The 15,694-nt window shown below is 43.1% G+C and overlaps 1 protein-coding gene across 2 annotated transcripts in view; it reads left to right on the forward strand.

The window, feature by feature from the left end:
- The window catches only part of XRCC5 (X-ray repair cross complementing 5), a 519,003-nt gene that overhangs the window by 136,645 nt on the left and 366,664 nt on the right, over positions 1 to 15,694 (forward strand). For both annotated transcript variants that reach the window (XM_085649958.1, XM_085649959.1), the window contains exons 9-11: positions 1,012 to 1,124; positions 1,898 to 1,960; positions 5,206 to 5,343. In XM_085649958.1, coding sequence (XP_085506084.1) covers positions 1,012 to 1,124; positions 1,898 to 1,960; positions 5,206 to 5,343 — 314 coding nt within the window. The remainder of the gene's footprint in view (positions 1 to 1,011; positions 1,125 to 1,897; positions 1,961 to 5,205; positions 5,344 to 15,694) is intronic.

The following is a 15,694-nucleotide window of genomic DNA, read 5'->3' on the forward strand; positions in this document are numbered from 1 at the left end:
CCCGTTTTCCCTATATCTGTAGCCTCGATAATCCCCCCTCCCACAACGGATCCCATTCCATCTAACGCATCACTTCCCATACCTAATTCTCTCCCTTGCACCATCCCTGCCTCTTTACCTGCTCAAGCTCCGCTACCCATCCCATCTAGACATCCTACACGAGTGGCTAAATCAAACTCTACAGATGTAGGTGAAACCTCTGGGGAATTCGGGAATCGAACCTGCAATGATGGCCCTAACTTAAGCTGGGAAAATGTGATAAATCTTCCCCCCGAAGCCTCACCATACGTCATTGTCCTAGCCGGTGTCCCAGAGCTTACCAATTCTGATTTAGAGACTTATGTCTCCCTTAAAAATAAGGTGATTAATTGGCTTAATACATACAGGCCTCTCCAACTAATATTAGCTCCAGGATTCTAATAGTTAGAAGGGTTTCTTGGTTGGGAACTACTTCAAAGAACATCTCCCTCCTTAACGGAAACACTAAATAGTAAAGAAGAGGGAGGTAAGAAAGAGCACAGTAAACAGAAGAGAAAAGAAACATAGAACACACACATAACACACAACCGAAGAGAAGAAAGCAAGATACTACACCTTCCTAAAATACAGCACTCACCTGTACTGTTTGGCAGTTTCTTTCCGCAAGGCAAAAAAAAATGCACGTTGCTTTGCAGAAACCAATGTGTATTTAGTTTACTACATGCTCACATGTTAATTTGTTGCTAAGTCTGCTTTCTGCCTACGAGTCCTGACATAATCTAGGTTTCTGTAACATGGTTATGTGAATGGAAATTAACAAATGCATACATTTTAATGTTGACTGTGTACAACTTTGCTTGGCTGTTTTGTGTTATGCCAACAAGTGTTGGCGGTGTAGTTATGTGTAGAGTGGTTCTCGTGGGACAAGGTGAGATATTGCTTTGCACGTTTGAAAGCTTGGTTTTATTTGAAGATGATGGAACATCTGGCTCCTTAAATCAGCTCACCAAATTCTCTCCTCTTATTTTGTAGGATTTCGCTATGGCAGCGATATAGTCCCATTCTCGAAGGTTGATCAGGAACAAATGAAGTACAAACTTGATGGAAAGTGTTTTTCTGTTTTAGGATTCACAAAGTCCCAATACGTAAGTTCTTCATATAACTGTATTCCATTTTGTTGGTAGTTGCACCAGCGGTCCAGATAAGAATAAGTGTGGAGCTTGAGTTGTCTCAACATGTTGGACGAATGCTTGGGTGACTGTGGTAATCCTGAACTGTTGATGAAGACTTTAAATTAAAGTTTTTGCTGAACAGTTCTTTTTCTGAGCCTGCAATTCTAACAAAGAGCAATAGTCAATTCAGATTACGCTGAACCGAAAAAATGTGACGCCGATCTAGTGACGTAAAAAATTATTTAAAAGGAAAAAGAAATGAAGATACATATGTGTAAGTGAAAAAGGTGATAGAAAGACTTAATTATAACTATAAGACAGGATTCTAGTATTGTCCAAATAGGGCAATAAGGTGTGTGTTCAGAGAGAACAGTGTACAACTCATTTTAAGTTTATTAGGAATGACAGAGCAGCAAATGATCATAGATCCAGAGTAAAGGCTGATAAATGGTACACCCCAATGTTAACGCCAGTCCAGCTCATAATATCTTTCATCCCTGGGTTTTACTACCTGTACTATTAAACCTGTGTAACCGCATGCGCAAGATGAGGTAAAAGACTGGGATATTTAGGTGCATTGTTTGAGAGTCTTGTTTTAGCGAAGTATTTGAAGCCAGTTTAGTTTAAAATGTGATGGGGAAGCATTTGGAAAATTGAAGACTCAGCTCTTTTGCAATACATGGAAGACCCTTTGAGGTTCTCTATATTTAATACTACTAGTTCCTAAAATAAAGTTTGTTTTTCAGATAAAGACTCATCAGTTCATGGGCAACCAGGTGCTGAAGGTGTTCGCACCCAAAGATGATGAGGTTAGATGCACAGTTTATTATTTACTTCATGGAAATGTATTGAATCCATAGATCTGATGGAGACCTGATTGAGTTGGGTGGAATCAAAATGTACCCACTTTCTCTGTAGTATAGTCACTTGACGGTCCCTGACTTTTCCCCACCTCGGAATTCCGTTGCCTGTTTCGGTATTTTTGTCACATTCTTTGCCTCTTCGATTTTAACTTTTGTCCCAGATGTTTGCTTCTATCACTTAGAATTCGTCTTATATCTTTTAGAATTCTCCACTTGAGATTCTTGCTTTACTCTCTTCCCCTTCTTAATGCCAGGGAACGTTTTGTGTCTTGCTGACGTTTACAATAATAATTTACATCTTCAATCAAGTGCTGCAAGATTTCCAAGGACATTTTCCCATTTGTGGGTTTTTCCTCTAAACTGTGAGCCACTTAAAGAGACTCTTGACATCTTTCACGTATGTTGTTGTGTGCAGGATGGCACCTTGGCTACTCGCAGGAGTGCCCCTTTCCTATGGCATCAAGAAAGTGTCTTAATGGACGTTTTCATCATCCATTCCTTGACACACACACCAAAATTACATGACTGCAAATTGGAGGCTGTCGTGTACTTATGTTTCGAATGCTATCTCATTTGATAAGTTAATTTTCTTGTTGTTAAGCCATGGTCAGATGCCATTGAAAGGGCAGAATTGCTTGTAATATATCACGTAATATGTTTATCCTCTTGAAATTGAAAGTACTGAGCATCTGTTGTTTGATTTACCTACCTAATTTTAAGTTGGTCAATGTGATGAAAAGGTAACCGGTTTTTGCAAAAATCAAGGTTGAGCAAATGGTTAATGGTCTACTGTTAAATGAATTTGGTATATCAAAAGCATATTTGCATTGCAAAATTGTTTTTATTTACATATTGGGTTTTGTCTGTAAAACTGTGACAAAAAAAATATTTTCTATGTATGAAATTCTTTTTATCATCCAGATTAACATTTCTAGTTAAATTAATAAAAAATAAAAAGGTTAATCTCAAGCAAATACAAAAGTCTACTAGAGCAAGGACAAGGACCTAGCTGAAGCCAGTGTAGACTAGGTTGCAGATCTTCCAGATAGTATAAAATAACAAAAGTACATTATGCAGTTTCAGAGGATAAAGCTGCTAGGTCAGTGATGAAACATCAGAGAGACCAAATTCTTTAAAAAAACACCACAAAAAAACACTATAGACATAGGACCTCAATGAAAAACTGGAAGTATGGTACCAATAATTTTGCACATCTGCTATAAACACTATTTTATAATTTTCTGTCACTTTTTATTATATATTATACATATTGATGTTCTGACTTCATACAGGGCTTTCATGAAAGTATTATAAAGAATCAATAAATAAATGGATTAATATGGAGTACCTAAAATGTTGCCATAACCAGCCAGATGAAGCATGTGCCAGGTCTAACATAGCAATAACACTGAAAACACCATCTGGTATGCAGTAAGGTAAAAAGACCCACAGATTAGAACAAATTGAACCTAGAAACAAAGTTAGAAGTTGAGTCACATAGGATCTGCCTTGAGCCGGTCATGCCAGCGCCTATTTAATTCCTAGCACACATTCTGGCAGCCATGGCACCTTCCATCTGTCTCTCTGGTGATATGCATATAAATATAAGAATCTCTCACTCCTAGAAGACATGGGAGGTTATTTGTTGCCTCTTGCAAGGCCAGCAAAAGATGCAGTGTAATGGTCTCTGGCTCAGGGCCCCGAAAATAGAGGTAATGATTCTAACGGCATCAATATGTAGTCCAATCTGCCACCTCCTCTTTTTGCACTGTAAGAGAGAGCTTCGTCTTCGCGCTGCACCAGGTCACCTTGGTCTTTGCATTGGGTATGGTCTTCTTTTACAATGATGAGTAAGGACCGAGGAATGTGACTCCCCTTATCCCGGGCTTGGAATGACCAGAACACATCACCCTGGTTTTGCAGTCACTCAATGACTACCCTCAAGTTTGAGGATGGGTTCTAAAACTCCGGGTCACATTACATAAACTTCATACTGATGCAAAATGAAAGTAATATTTTTTTCTACCATTTTTGCTTTTTGCTTGGTAAGGGGAAGAGTCACCAGAGTTTGCTACATTGCATATTACATAACCGTTTTGCACGTGGCCAAAAACAGATGGTGAAACATTTGCAGTAAGTCATCTTTTGCTTCAAAGAACATTTTACATGCGTAATACAGTTTAAAATAATCTTTGGGGAAAAAGCATGTATTGAGGTAACCCTTGTTTCTTCATTTTAGTGGGTTCTGTATCTAATCTGATGCTCTCTTGACTACCAACATACTCTCAACATGTTCAGAAACGGATATGAGCGTGAGCTCATCTACTGAATCTCATCCCTACCTCAGATTCTGCACCATGTGGCAAACTCTGAGATCTATCCCATACGCCTGAAACCCAAGCACCTTAAAGCTGCACCTAGGTGCCCAGTCCACAGGCCCGCTGTGCTTCCTTCACTCTGCTGTCGATAGCACAGCCCTGTCTCTCTGAAGCTTTGCAACAAATACATAATTGCACAAGTTGCTGAGCGGCCACCTCTGCTTTCTCTGATCAGATGAAGCTCACTGCTTCATGCACAAATTCAAAATGTACCTATGCATCCTGAGGCATCTCTCTGATATTTGCAGGCCATTGAACCTCAGTGACGGTACATTGTGAACTCCACTCCTTTTGTTGTTTTGGATGTTTATGTATGTATTTTTATTTTGACGTGTTCAGCAACTTGCTAACTCTGAATCTGGGTTCTTCAACCAGAATCCATGGAATTAAAATTCAACAGGGACCCCTAGGATTTTCCTTTCAAAATTGCCCCATTGTTTAGGGTCTCTATTAACTGGTCAGTGTAAGTGGCTAAGATGTCATGTAGTGGTGGACATACAGTGTGTTCCAATATTTACCTGGTAATTGACTCCAGCGCAACAGTTTTGATAAGTGGACTAAAAGCTTATTTTGACCAGCAGTGTATCGGCTACATGGATTACTTCAGAGTGCCAACTAGTGTCATACACATGACTATTTCTCTCATATACCTACAGTAAAGAGAAAGGGCCACATTTCAGCCTAGCTTTTGCTTCACATTGATGCTCCAACACAAGGGAATATGTGGACAGTAAAGCTGTAGCTGTAGCTGCTCGTCTGAACCCTTGGATAACTACATGCACATGAAAATATGCTTCACTTTTATTTCTTCAGGCTGCTGCAGTGGCTCTCTCTGCGCTGATCCAGGCACTAGACCAGACCGGCATGGTGGCAATTGTGCGATATGCTTATGACCGGAGGTCCAACCCGCAGGTGGGCGTAGCCTTGCCGTGCATCAAGGAGAAGTATGAGGTAATAGCCGAACACTCGTAATTTATCACAACTTAATTAAAAGGCAAAAAATTACACACTATTTCTTGGTCATTTCCTGTTGTTCAAAATCAATATGATTTGCTTCTATGGATGTAGGTGCCCTAATTGGTCATTTTAAATTGTACGCCCGGAGAGCTTTCTAGTGGACATTGGTTCCTCCAGCAGGTACTTGTACCGGGCCATGACATGTGGGTCTTAGTTAGGCCTTTTGCAGTATTTGTGTCTGAGGTAAAACATTTGAATAGCAGTTCTATTGGAAAAAGTAGGTGAAGGGTGGCCTGCGTTTGGCTGCTGCTTCTTTTCTGGGGAACCTGTAGAATGTTTCTTACTCAAACAAATGCCTGATAAAAGAGAGACTTTTTTCATGTGGTGACAAGTGGTTGTTTATGGGCTACCACAGGGGTTTGTTCTTTATTTCAATAAAGTTGCAGGTTCAGAATAAGGGCAGTCCTCTAACCTAGAAGACAGTGTAGGTCTGAGGGCAGAGTAGGTGAACATTTGTCTCATAGAATGAAGGCAGGTGAAGATGTTGAGATTCACAAATATTCCAGTGCAGTTAAAATGTTTGAAAAGAGATTCATTCCCAAGAAAAATTGTTATATCAAAACAGCATACTTTTGTGTTATTCAAATGATATAGATACCAGGCGATCCAGTGGGGTAATATATGTAGCTCAATAGGCAGTGAATTGACATGTGTTTAGTGAGATTTTCAGCAAGTGATCAGGGACCAGTTAATATAAAAACCCAATAACAAGACGTTTTAGGAGAAGTGTCTATCCACAGAAGATCCTGTTGTTAAGCAAGCTTTAGAAATAACGTGGCATTTTATTATGTGTTTGTTCATTTGTTAATACACAGCATTTGGAAGATACTGTAGAGTCTGATCTAATCAACAAAGAATTAATAACTAATAAAGCATGAATCAGTAGTAAGACTACCTATTAAAAGTCATAATTTCGCAAAGCTTTCAGAATGTACGCAAGTTCTACTGCCTAAGGAAGTGGGAATGGAGTCCATTGTTTTACTGCTGCCACTGAGAATGCTCTATTAGTATAAGTGCCACTTTGTGTTCTTGCTCACTTTGCCACTGTATTCAAGCAAGCCTGGCAGAAGACGGCTGAAATGCCAGACACCGGTCCTAGGAAGCTTGTTTCCGGTCCAGGGAAGGCATGGCTTGGCAGTTCGGGCTGGACTGTTCCCATGAGGCACAGGGTCAGACCGATTTGCATATGGCCATGTCTGAACTGGGCTGGCAGAGTGGGCTAAAGAACGGTGATGGATTAAACCCAGATCAGTTGACTGGGGGTGAGTGCTTGCAATGTTCAACACTCCGTCCATCATTCCCTTTGGTTTTACTTTGTGTTCTCACAGCTTGCAGTAGTGATTGGTAGCTGACAGGAGAGACAGGTCTGTGATATGCTATCTAAATGTGGCTGCCTATGTGAAAGCATACCATGTTTTTAGTGTTGGTATTATTTATACTGTTTATTGCTTAACAGGTAGCCAGTGCAGAAACCTACGAGTAGGAGTAACATGCTCTCCCCTGTGTTGGCTAGTAATGCATCTGGCTGTAGCATTTTACACTTAAGTTAGACTTTCCAAATAAATGGAAGGTTTTACGACCGTTCAGAGAAGTTTCTTCTGCTGGTTTAGTTTTGATTAAACCAGAAAATATATAAAAGTGATATGCTATTTAGAATTGATAAATGGGTGCACGTTGTTTAGAATATTTTTTGCCCAAAAAATTAACATAGATCAATTTCTATGAAGGTATTCATAATTGCAAGTGATTGTGTGTGAGGAGAGACACGAGGTATAGCTGCAGTACATGGGACTAGAGCAAAACCAAGCGACGAGGAAGAGGTGTGGATAGGGGCAGACTGGTGGATGTTATAGGTTTAGAAGTATGTTCCACATGTGTAGTACTCAGTGTTCAGAAGTTCTTAAAGTGTAAGGAAAAGCGGTCACATACCAATGTGTGTGAAGTACTCAGGCAAACAGGCCTGTGACTGTGGGACAGTGTCACAGTGGAAGCCAGGGATAAGGAAGACGTATATATAATACGTGTAGTGGTGTAGTGTTGAGAGTTATGGCAGATTCTATCCCTCCCTACAGTGTGGTGTATTTGATGAAGAACTGGAAGGCCAACAGGATGTTTGAGGTGCACATGGTGAAGTATGGTTCATGTCTGCTGCTTTGTTGTCTGTAAAGACTTTTAAACGTTATTGCTGAGACCCACTTACCCAGCTAAGTGTTGTGTGAGCGAGAAGGGGTTAGTCTGCAAGCCTAATTGGTGAGCCCCGTTTTCTGAGATGTTGAGGTCCGTGAGGCATTTAGGAATGGGTGTAAGGAGGGTTTGGAGAAGCATGCGAGGACAGTTTGACAGAAGAAACTGAGAGCTCGGAGTAGGGTGGATTTAAGCTTTAGAGGTCTTTGCGCAAGGTGGTGAAACAAGATCCTCTCGGAGCAGATAAGGCCAGTTCTTGGTCTAACTAGATCTGGAACAGCATTGCTGTATTCTTCAGGACTGCCCAAATGTGCTCCAGTTTAGGAAAGAGTTGAAGACTCACATCTTTAAAGAACACTACATCACAATGCATTAGTCATCCACAACTCTGCTACCTTTCCTGCCACTTCTTGACTTTATGCTTATCTTTGACTGTGTGCAGCGCTTTACTGCCTTTTGTCTAGGGTTGTGCTATCAAAATACCATATGCATATATCCATACATACATCCATAACTTGAGTTTCAGACCAAGTTGGTTGTGCAATTTGCAGAGAAGACTTGTCCATTACTTGTTCTGTTACAGAAGAATGTGAAGTTTGTGTGAAGTGAGTAGCTCAAGAACATGTTCCAACAGGTGCAGTCTTTTGTCGTGGATTCTGCACCTTTGAAGACATTTGACATGCTTGATTGTAGTCTTGTTTTGACAGATACCAGTCATAGTGAATTGGGTGTGGTTCTGATGCAGGTAAGGCATGGATGTGTAGTAGTAGTAGCAGCTGTGGGTTAACAACCCATAAAGTTGCTAATCCTAATTACTCATTGAGTAAGCCCTACTGGATAATGGAGGGTCTGCTGCCATTATTTTGCTTGATCTTAGCGCGGCCTTTGATACCGTCAATCGTGCTATAGTTAAAGACAGATTAAGGGAAATGGGTATCCAGGACAAAGCAATGGACTGGCTTAGCTCTTTTCTGGAAGATCGGTCCTTCCAAGTGATGGAAAAGGACTGTTTCTCTGACCGCCTGCCAATAAAGTACGGAGTGCCACAGGGCTCTTCCCTCAGCCCCACGCTATTCAATATATGCGTATGACAGCTTGCCACTATCATGCAGGAGTTTGGCATTTCGGGTGTATCATATGCTGTCGACACCCAGTTGATTGTCTCTCTGTCCAATGGCCCCAACCAAGGCAACCAACAACTGGCTCCTTGCCTGAACAAATTGTGTAGCTGGATGTCGAACTGTTGCCTAAAACTGAACTAAGAGCAGACAAAACTCATGATATTAGGTAACATTGCCATTCCCAGGCCACTGAATAATTGGCCATGCTGCATGGGAAACTCACCTGATCCTAAACCTGTTGTAAAGAATGTAGGTATCTGGCTGGATAGCACCCTTGCAATGAACGTACAGGCAAACAAACTTTCTGGTATCTGCTTCGGGCTCCTAAGAATGCTCAGAAAGATACTGGAGCCTATCCAGAGCAGCTAAGGAAAACCGTCCTGCAGTCCCTTATAGTATCACGCCTGGACTATGGTAACACTCTTTAGTAGGCTCACCAAAGTACGTGATGAAGAGATTTCAGACTGGGCAGAGCGCGGTGGCAAGGCTCCTGCTCAAACTCCCTAGACACATATCGGTAAGGGAATCCCTTAAACCGCTCCATTGGCTGCCAGTTGCAGCGAGAGTCAAGTTTACATCCCTATGCATTGCTCGCAGAGCAGTAAACAACAAAGGCCCGGAAAACCTCAGAAATGTGATATCTGCCCACACCCCCACCAGACTATTAAGGTCCTCCCATCTACACCTCCTCCGCACCACCAGAATCAAAAAATTAAGATGGGGAGGAAGATCCTTTGCACACCTGATTCCTAAACTGTGGAACGAGCTCCCTCTCGACTTAAGAGCACTGCAAAATGAACTGGCTTTCAGAAAAAAAACTTCAAACCTGGCTATTTCCCTTAAACCATTAATGAGCTCCGTTCTTACCACAGCAGTCACCGGCGCGGGGAAGCCTCAGGGTAGCCATGCGCTATACAAATCCCAAATCAAGTCCAATTGATGGACCACAATGCTGAAGTTTGTTGTATGTGTATACACTCCACTATAGGCCACACTTGTAGAGACTACAAATCACTTTGAATACACATCATAAAACGTTAATTGCTCTGTTTGGTACCAACTGAGATGTATGAGTATATGAGCATACCTATTTCAGGGTACCCAGGATAGCAGAGTCACAGGAAAGGTCACAAGAGTACTGTTCTAAAGTACACTGTTTTTGTGGAATACTCCGTGCCAAGGCATGTTTCTAATTTCATTTGCCGAAGGGCAGAAAAGAGAAGTTCTGACATACTTTGAATGTGTAATAAATTATACGAGTGTGATTTTGGAATTCTACATATTGTTCACCATTTGAAGATCTGACCAGATGTAGTCTTTGCTACTGTGGATGCGGCAGAGCATATCGGTTTGCAAGAATCTCATCTTAATACTTTCATCCAAAAATATAGTGATTGGTTAAAAGGTCTTCTTTAAAGTCTAGTACCATGTCCAGGACTATCAATATTTTGTGGCTTTTTTAATCAGGTCTTCATTGCTCGTAGCTGCCGTGTGTATATGCCTTTTGTCCCCTAGGTTTGTTATGTTTTCTGAAAAGTATTCAGAATACAGCACAAGCTTTATGATCTCTAGACTCTCTGGCAGCACAGACATGGACAACATGCCAGCTTGAGATTGAGTGCCCAGTAGACTGTAACCCATAAATCATTGGAGCATTACATGAGAATGGTGCATCTGTGAGCAACCATACCTGTGAGTGCAACAAGAGTACTTCTTGTTAATAGATTCCAAACCTCCTTTCACCATGAATAGATAATCTCAAGAATATACACCAATGATTTACTCTTATTGAAATCACAACCCAATTATAGTGCATAAAATGTGTATAGGTGTACAACATCTCAACAATAGTAGCTAATAAAGATAATCGCAGAAATAATTGCAAATTTATACCAGTATATTAGTTTCCCAGCATTTGTTCTCTGACCCCTCCCTTTTTAGCTCTAACAAAATTATTTTAGTATTTGTAGGAGCCTGTAAATGTTTTTTTAAATAGCCTTGCCTTTCACCTGCATACCATAATGGAACAACATAGATATTGTCCAGTATGAAGGGAGTTAGTGTCCCAGCAAGCTGATAAGATGTGTCGGCAGTCTCAAGGTATCTACTGTTGGCCCTTGAGAAGGTGTTGCAGCTCCTGTCTGTGTGAGCCCAGTCTCTCAGTTCCTTGTAGGTGTTAAAATCTCTGTACCCTAATGCTTGTTTATACTTAGCTAAAATACTCTAACATTTGTGGCTGTAGATACACATGCTCTGCATACTCCATCTAGTGTTGGGTCTGGACGTTGTAAGATGTTTTTATTCGAAGAAAAATCTACGAGTCACGATGTGCCCCGTGTCTCACTTCTACCTAATTTGGCAATGCGCATGGGCACTGACTCCATTGATAGATTGTTTTTCTCCACCATAGGGTTCAGGTTTATACTGCCTGGACTCCAGGACTCGACGTGTTCCATGTTTGCTGCTTTGAGCCCATGCTGCAAAGACTTCTATTCGATCATGAAGAAAAAATTATTCAAAATATGCAATCAGTTTCTCTCTTTTTGGACACGTTTGGAGACCATTGAAAACAACCAGGTCTCTAACAATTGGGATGCCCACATCACTTTGGCGTTCCACATGTTCTTTCTTCATAATCTGCTTAGAATAAAGAGGCATAGAGGGTGTGGGAATCGACATCCGTCAGGAAATGCCCTCATTGCCTCTTCGAATATTCCGGCTGACGCAACAGGGTTTGTACCATAAGTTCACCAAAGGCACCTTTTCCATAACCTTTTTGTGCAAGAAGACCCTTCGAAGCATAGGCAGATGCTGGGTGGACATCAGGATGTGGCAGCAGTCACCCAGAACATCTTCGGTGTACCAGGCCCTCTCTACGCCAAGGAGGAAGAGGAACGTCAACTCTCCAGGCATCTCTGGAACAACCTAGCCCAGAGGTTATTGACTTTGGTACCTACGAGGCAGAAGACTAGGAAGAGGAAGGCTTTCCACTCGTCTCCTCCGACAGCAGGCCTAGCACAAAGTTGATGCCAAGAGCCGCAAGGATTGCCAAATCCCCCCCAAACACAAAAAAACGTAATTAGAGACCAAACACCAAGGTGGAGGACCACTGCCTTGGAGATCGAGCTTCCAGCCCTCTGCATAGGACCTGCCACCTACAGGTCCTACACAGCCTTCGGGTTCTGCTGAGCACTGAGGAAAAGCACTGGAGCCAAAACGGAACTTGACCAAGAATCCCAACACTCCTTTAGCCCCTCGACCCTCCAGCTCGGACAGGCAGAAACACCCTTCGAAGCTGAAGGCCCTCTCAGCCCCTCTGCCGTGTTCCGTGCTGAAGATGCCATCCGCTCCAAGGCCACCTTCCATGGCCGGCTTTGATGACTCTTCGAGGCCAATCCTTGAAAAACATTGAAGAATAGCTAGATGGTGACACACTTCCATCCACCCTCTTATGGGAAAATCTTCGTAGCCTTCTCCACAAAAGACTTCCTTGTCGAGACACCACCTGATAAAAATCCTGTGATTACTCCCAGAGTGGAAAACCAGTTTAAACCTTTTTCTTCTGACCCCATTTCCATCAAGGGAAACTCTCCCCCAGACTCCCTAGAAGTCCATCTCACTGTTGACGGGTTACTGCCCAGGATCCAGACTATGCCCCACGCCTGACAAAGAGAGTAAGAGGATAGATGCAGCTGGTAAGAGGGTGGCAGTTGGGGCGGCCACCCATAGTGCCAGCTTCGTAAGTCTCCTCTCCGGTTATGATAGAACTCAGTGGGCGGAAATGGAGGGCCTGTTACAGCACCTCCCTGAGCAGTTCAGACGTAGAGGGAATCGTACCAGGAGGCAAAATCATCTCTAATTCTCCATACAATGGACCCTTGGATGGGGGTGATGTAGCAGCAATAGGGGTAAGTAAACTAACCCTGGGCGTAGTTCGCGAAGTAGCACTTCGCGAAGCTACGCAAAGTGCAGTTCGCACTACGCGAGCTACGCGTAGCACTTCGCGAACTGCGTAGTACCTTGTTTGCACTGTGCCAGATGTCGTTTTCAATGATTGCACAGTGCGGACAAGCAACCGGCACTGTGCAATCATTGAAAATGGCATCTTGCACAGTGCGAGCTGTAGTTTTCTGCTGCTCGAGTAGATTTTTACTCGAGTGGCAGCTTACTCAACGCGAACTGGTAGTTTCTCATCGCGAGCGGTCGCGAGCATACGCTACCACTCGCAATGAGAAACCTGACCTCCTCGCGTTGGGAATCTCGCCGGCAGGTTTATTTTCCATGCTCGCGATCGCCAACTTGATGTTGCTGATCGCGAACAAGGAACAAGTCTCGCCGGGATGTCATTTTGCTTGCTCGCGGTCGCCAACTTAACGTTGAGGACCGCGAGCAAGCAAAAAATGACCGCAGCACTACGCAACACTACGCTACGCGTGTTCGCACTGTGCTACGTGCAGTTCGCATAGTGTGAAGTAGCGCGAACTTCGCAAACTACGCGAGCGTAGCGTAGTGCTTTGCCCAGGCTTAAAGTAAACACCTACATAATACTCTGCCATTACTGTTGGTCATGAAGCTCGGACATTAACCCCTTGAGTGCCCCGCCCTTTCCACGCCCTGTGCCGGGCGTTTCATTAGCGGGCGGGGCTCATGACGAGATAGTCTCGTCATGGGCACAGCGCAACCGCGGCCCATGACGAGACCATCTCGTCATGGGCACTCAAGGGGTTAAGCCTTCTGTTCAGCAACACCTCATTAATGTACGTTTTAACAGCAGCATCTCTTCAGCCCCCAGGTGGACGCAATGCTAGAAAAAATTAAGAAAGACAAGGAGATAGCCCAGTCTATCGTTGCCCTCTAGAAGCCATGCACCATGGGCTTCTTTAATAAACAATGATATGGAACAATGGAGTGGTTTGGTTACCACGCATTTCCTTTACCATACAGGAAGTTACAATGATTATGCCTTAAATGCCCTTGTGTGCAATCCTCCATACCTATGGCAGGAAAAGAGGGGATGACGCTGTATCAGTTCCACGTGGTGCAGGTTTTTTTTTTGTTTTTGTAAAGTGGAAGCAAAAGACTGACGCCTATCTCTTCGTCACTTTCGGTGCCTGCAGCGGGCTCTTCGTGGCTGATTGCCTTTACCACGCATTTGCCCTTACCACCTGTGCAACATGTATGCCGTTACCGTTCATACCTTTACTACATAATTAGTTATAAACGTATACGTAGTAAAGACATACTCGTAAAATCACGTGTGGTAAAGGCTATACATGATAACGGTAGTCGCGCTTTAAGTCCGGCGTGGTCAAGGCAATGCCTGGTAACAGCTGCGTTGTAATGGCTGTTTCCCCAATAATATACAGGGGGAGCAAAGGCCACTTCTCTCTCACGGCCCCGGTCATATCAAAGACTTCAACATTCGTATTACCATACCAACAAAGGGGTACGGGTTACATTTGAGGGTCCTTCCGTGGAAATAACTTTAAAAGGGCAGGGGTAGAGGCAATCCCACCAAGAGAGCCTTCACGTCTAAACATTGACTTGCCAAACTGTCCGGCCCCACCCCAACACCCCATTCTCTCTACGCTTACCTCGCCCCCCCCCCCAACTGTGGAAGAGATTTCTTCCACAGTGGGAGGAAATCTCAGACTGCTGGGTTCAAGGTATCACCCAGCATGGGTATTGCCTACAACTTGTTTCAGTCCCACCAAACTTTGCACTCTGTGCACACACCCTAAGAGCAGAACACCTCTTCCTCCTATGAGAGGAGGTACATGCACTCCTTGTCAGAGGGGCCATGGAGCTGGTGCATTATAACACCAGGGTTAAGTGGTTTTCTCACTATACTTCTTAAGTCTCAAAACAAAAACAAATCACACACTGCTACCGCAGACCAATCCTCGATCTCTGCATACTCAACAAATACATTCTCTCAAAATAATTTTAAATGACAACACCACAGGATGCCAACCCCTCCTGTAACAAGACAACTTCATGACTGCACAAGATCTGAAGGATGTCTTCTTCCCACACATGATCTACCCTGCTTAACGATGCCACCTTCGCTTCCTGGTAAGTGACCAATTCATAGTGCTGCCTTTCAGAGTCCTCATACCCTCAAGGGAGTTTACAAAATGTCTAGTGTTTGTTACTGCTTATCTCAGAAGCGGAGGCACCCTTGTGTTCCTCTAAATAGACAATTGGCTGATCAGGACTTCGGCAGGCAGCAGTACATAGCACATACTCAAGCTGACCTCTCCCTGCTTTACAGCTTAGGATTTACAATAAACACCACCTAGTATCATCTCCGGTCCCTACAGATGTAGCCCTTTCTAGGATCGATTCTCAATGCCATTCCCGGCAAAGCATACCCCAACCATCAAAGAATGCTAGCCTTTCTGCAGCCACTGACTCTTTTCAGCCACATCATCACCTCTCAGTCAGAACAGGGATGCACTTCCTAGCAATGATGGATTCCTGCATCTCCATAATAACCCATGCCAGATTGCACATGCACCAGTTGCAGGAATGCCACAGTGGTCACAGCACAGTGTCATCTAGTGTTGGTAAGAGCCATTACCCATCACTATCAGGAGTGGTGGAATAGCAATAATGTATTCATACCCCTGTTCCACACCTGATTATTACTACAGGCTCATCCCTTTTAGGCTGATATGTGAATCTACACACCATAACAGGCCCTCCCACTTGTGGTCACCGCAGCAACAGGGGTTCCACAACCCTACCTAGCAGTGTGTGCTATTCACCTAGGGCCAGATGTACAAAGAGTTTTAGCATTTGAAAACCCTCTGAAGATGTAAATCTGAGGGTTTGCGAATGCTAAAACTCTTTTTCCTAAGTACTAAACGCATTTAGAGATTAGGAAAAAAAAAATTGAATCGCTAAATGTGATTAAAAATGGAAACCAATTTGGTATTTGGAAGATTCCCTTCCAAATCAATATTCAATATGTTATG

This window comes from Triturus cristatus, chromosome 3_2 (assembly GCF_964204655.1).
Source record: "Triturus cristatus chromosome 3_2, aTriCri1.1, whole genome shotgun sequence".
In the NCBI taxonomy this organism is placed as follows: domain Eukaryota; kingdom Metazoa; phylum Chordata; class Amphibia; order Caudata; family Salamandridae; genus Triturus; species Triturus cristatus.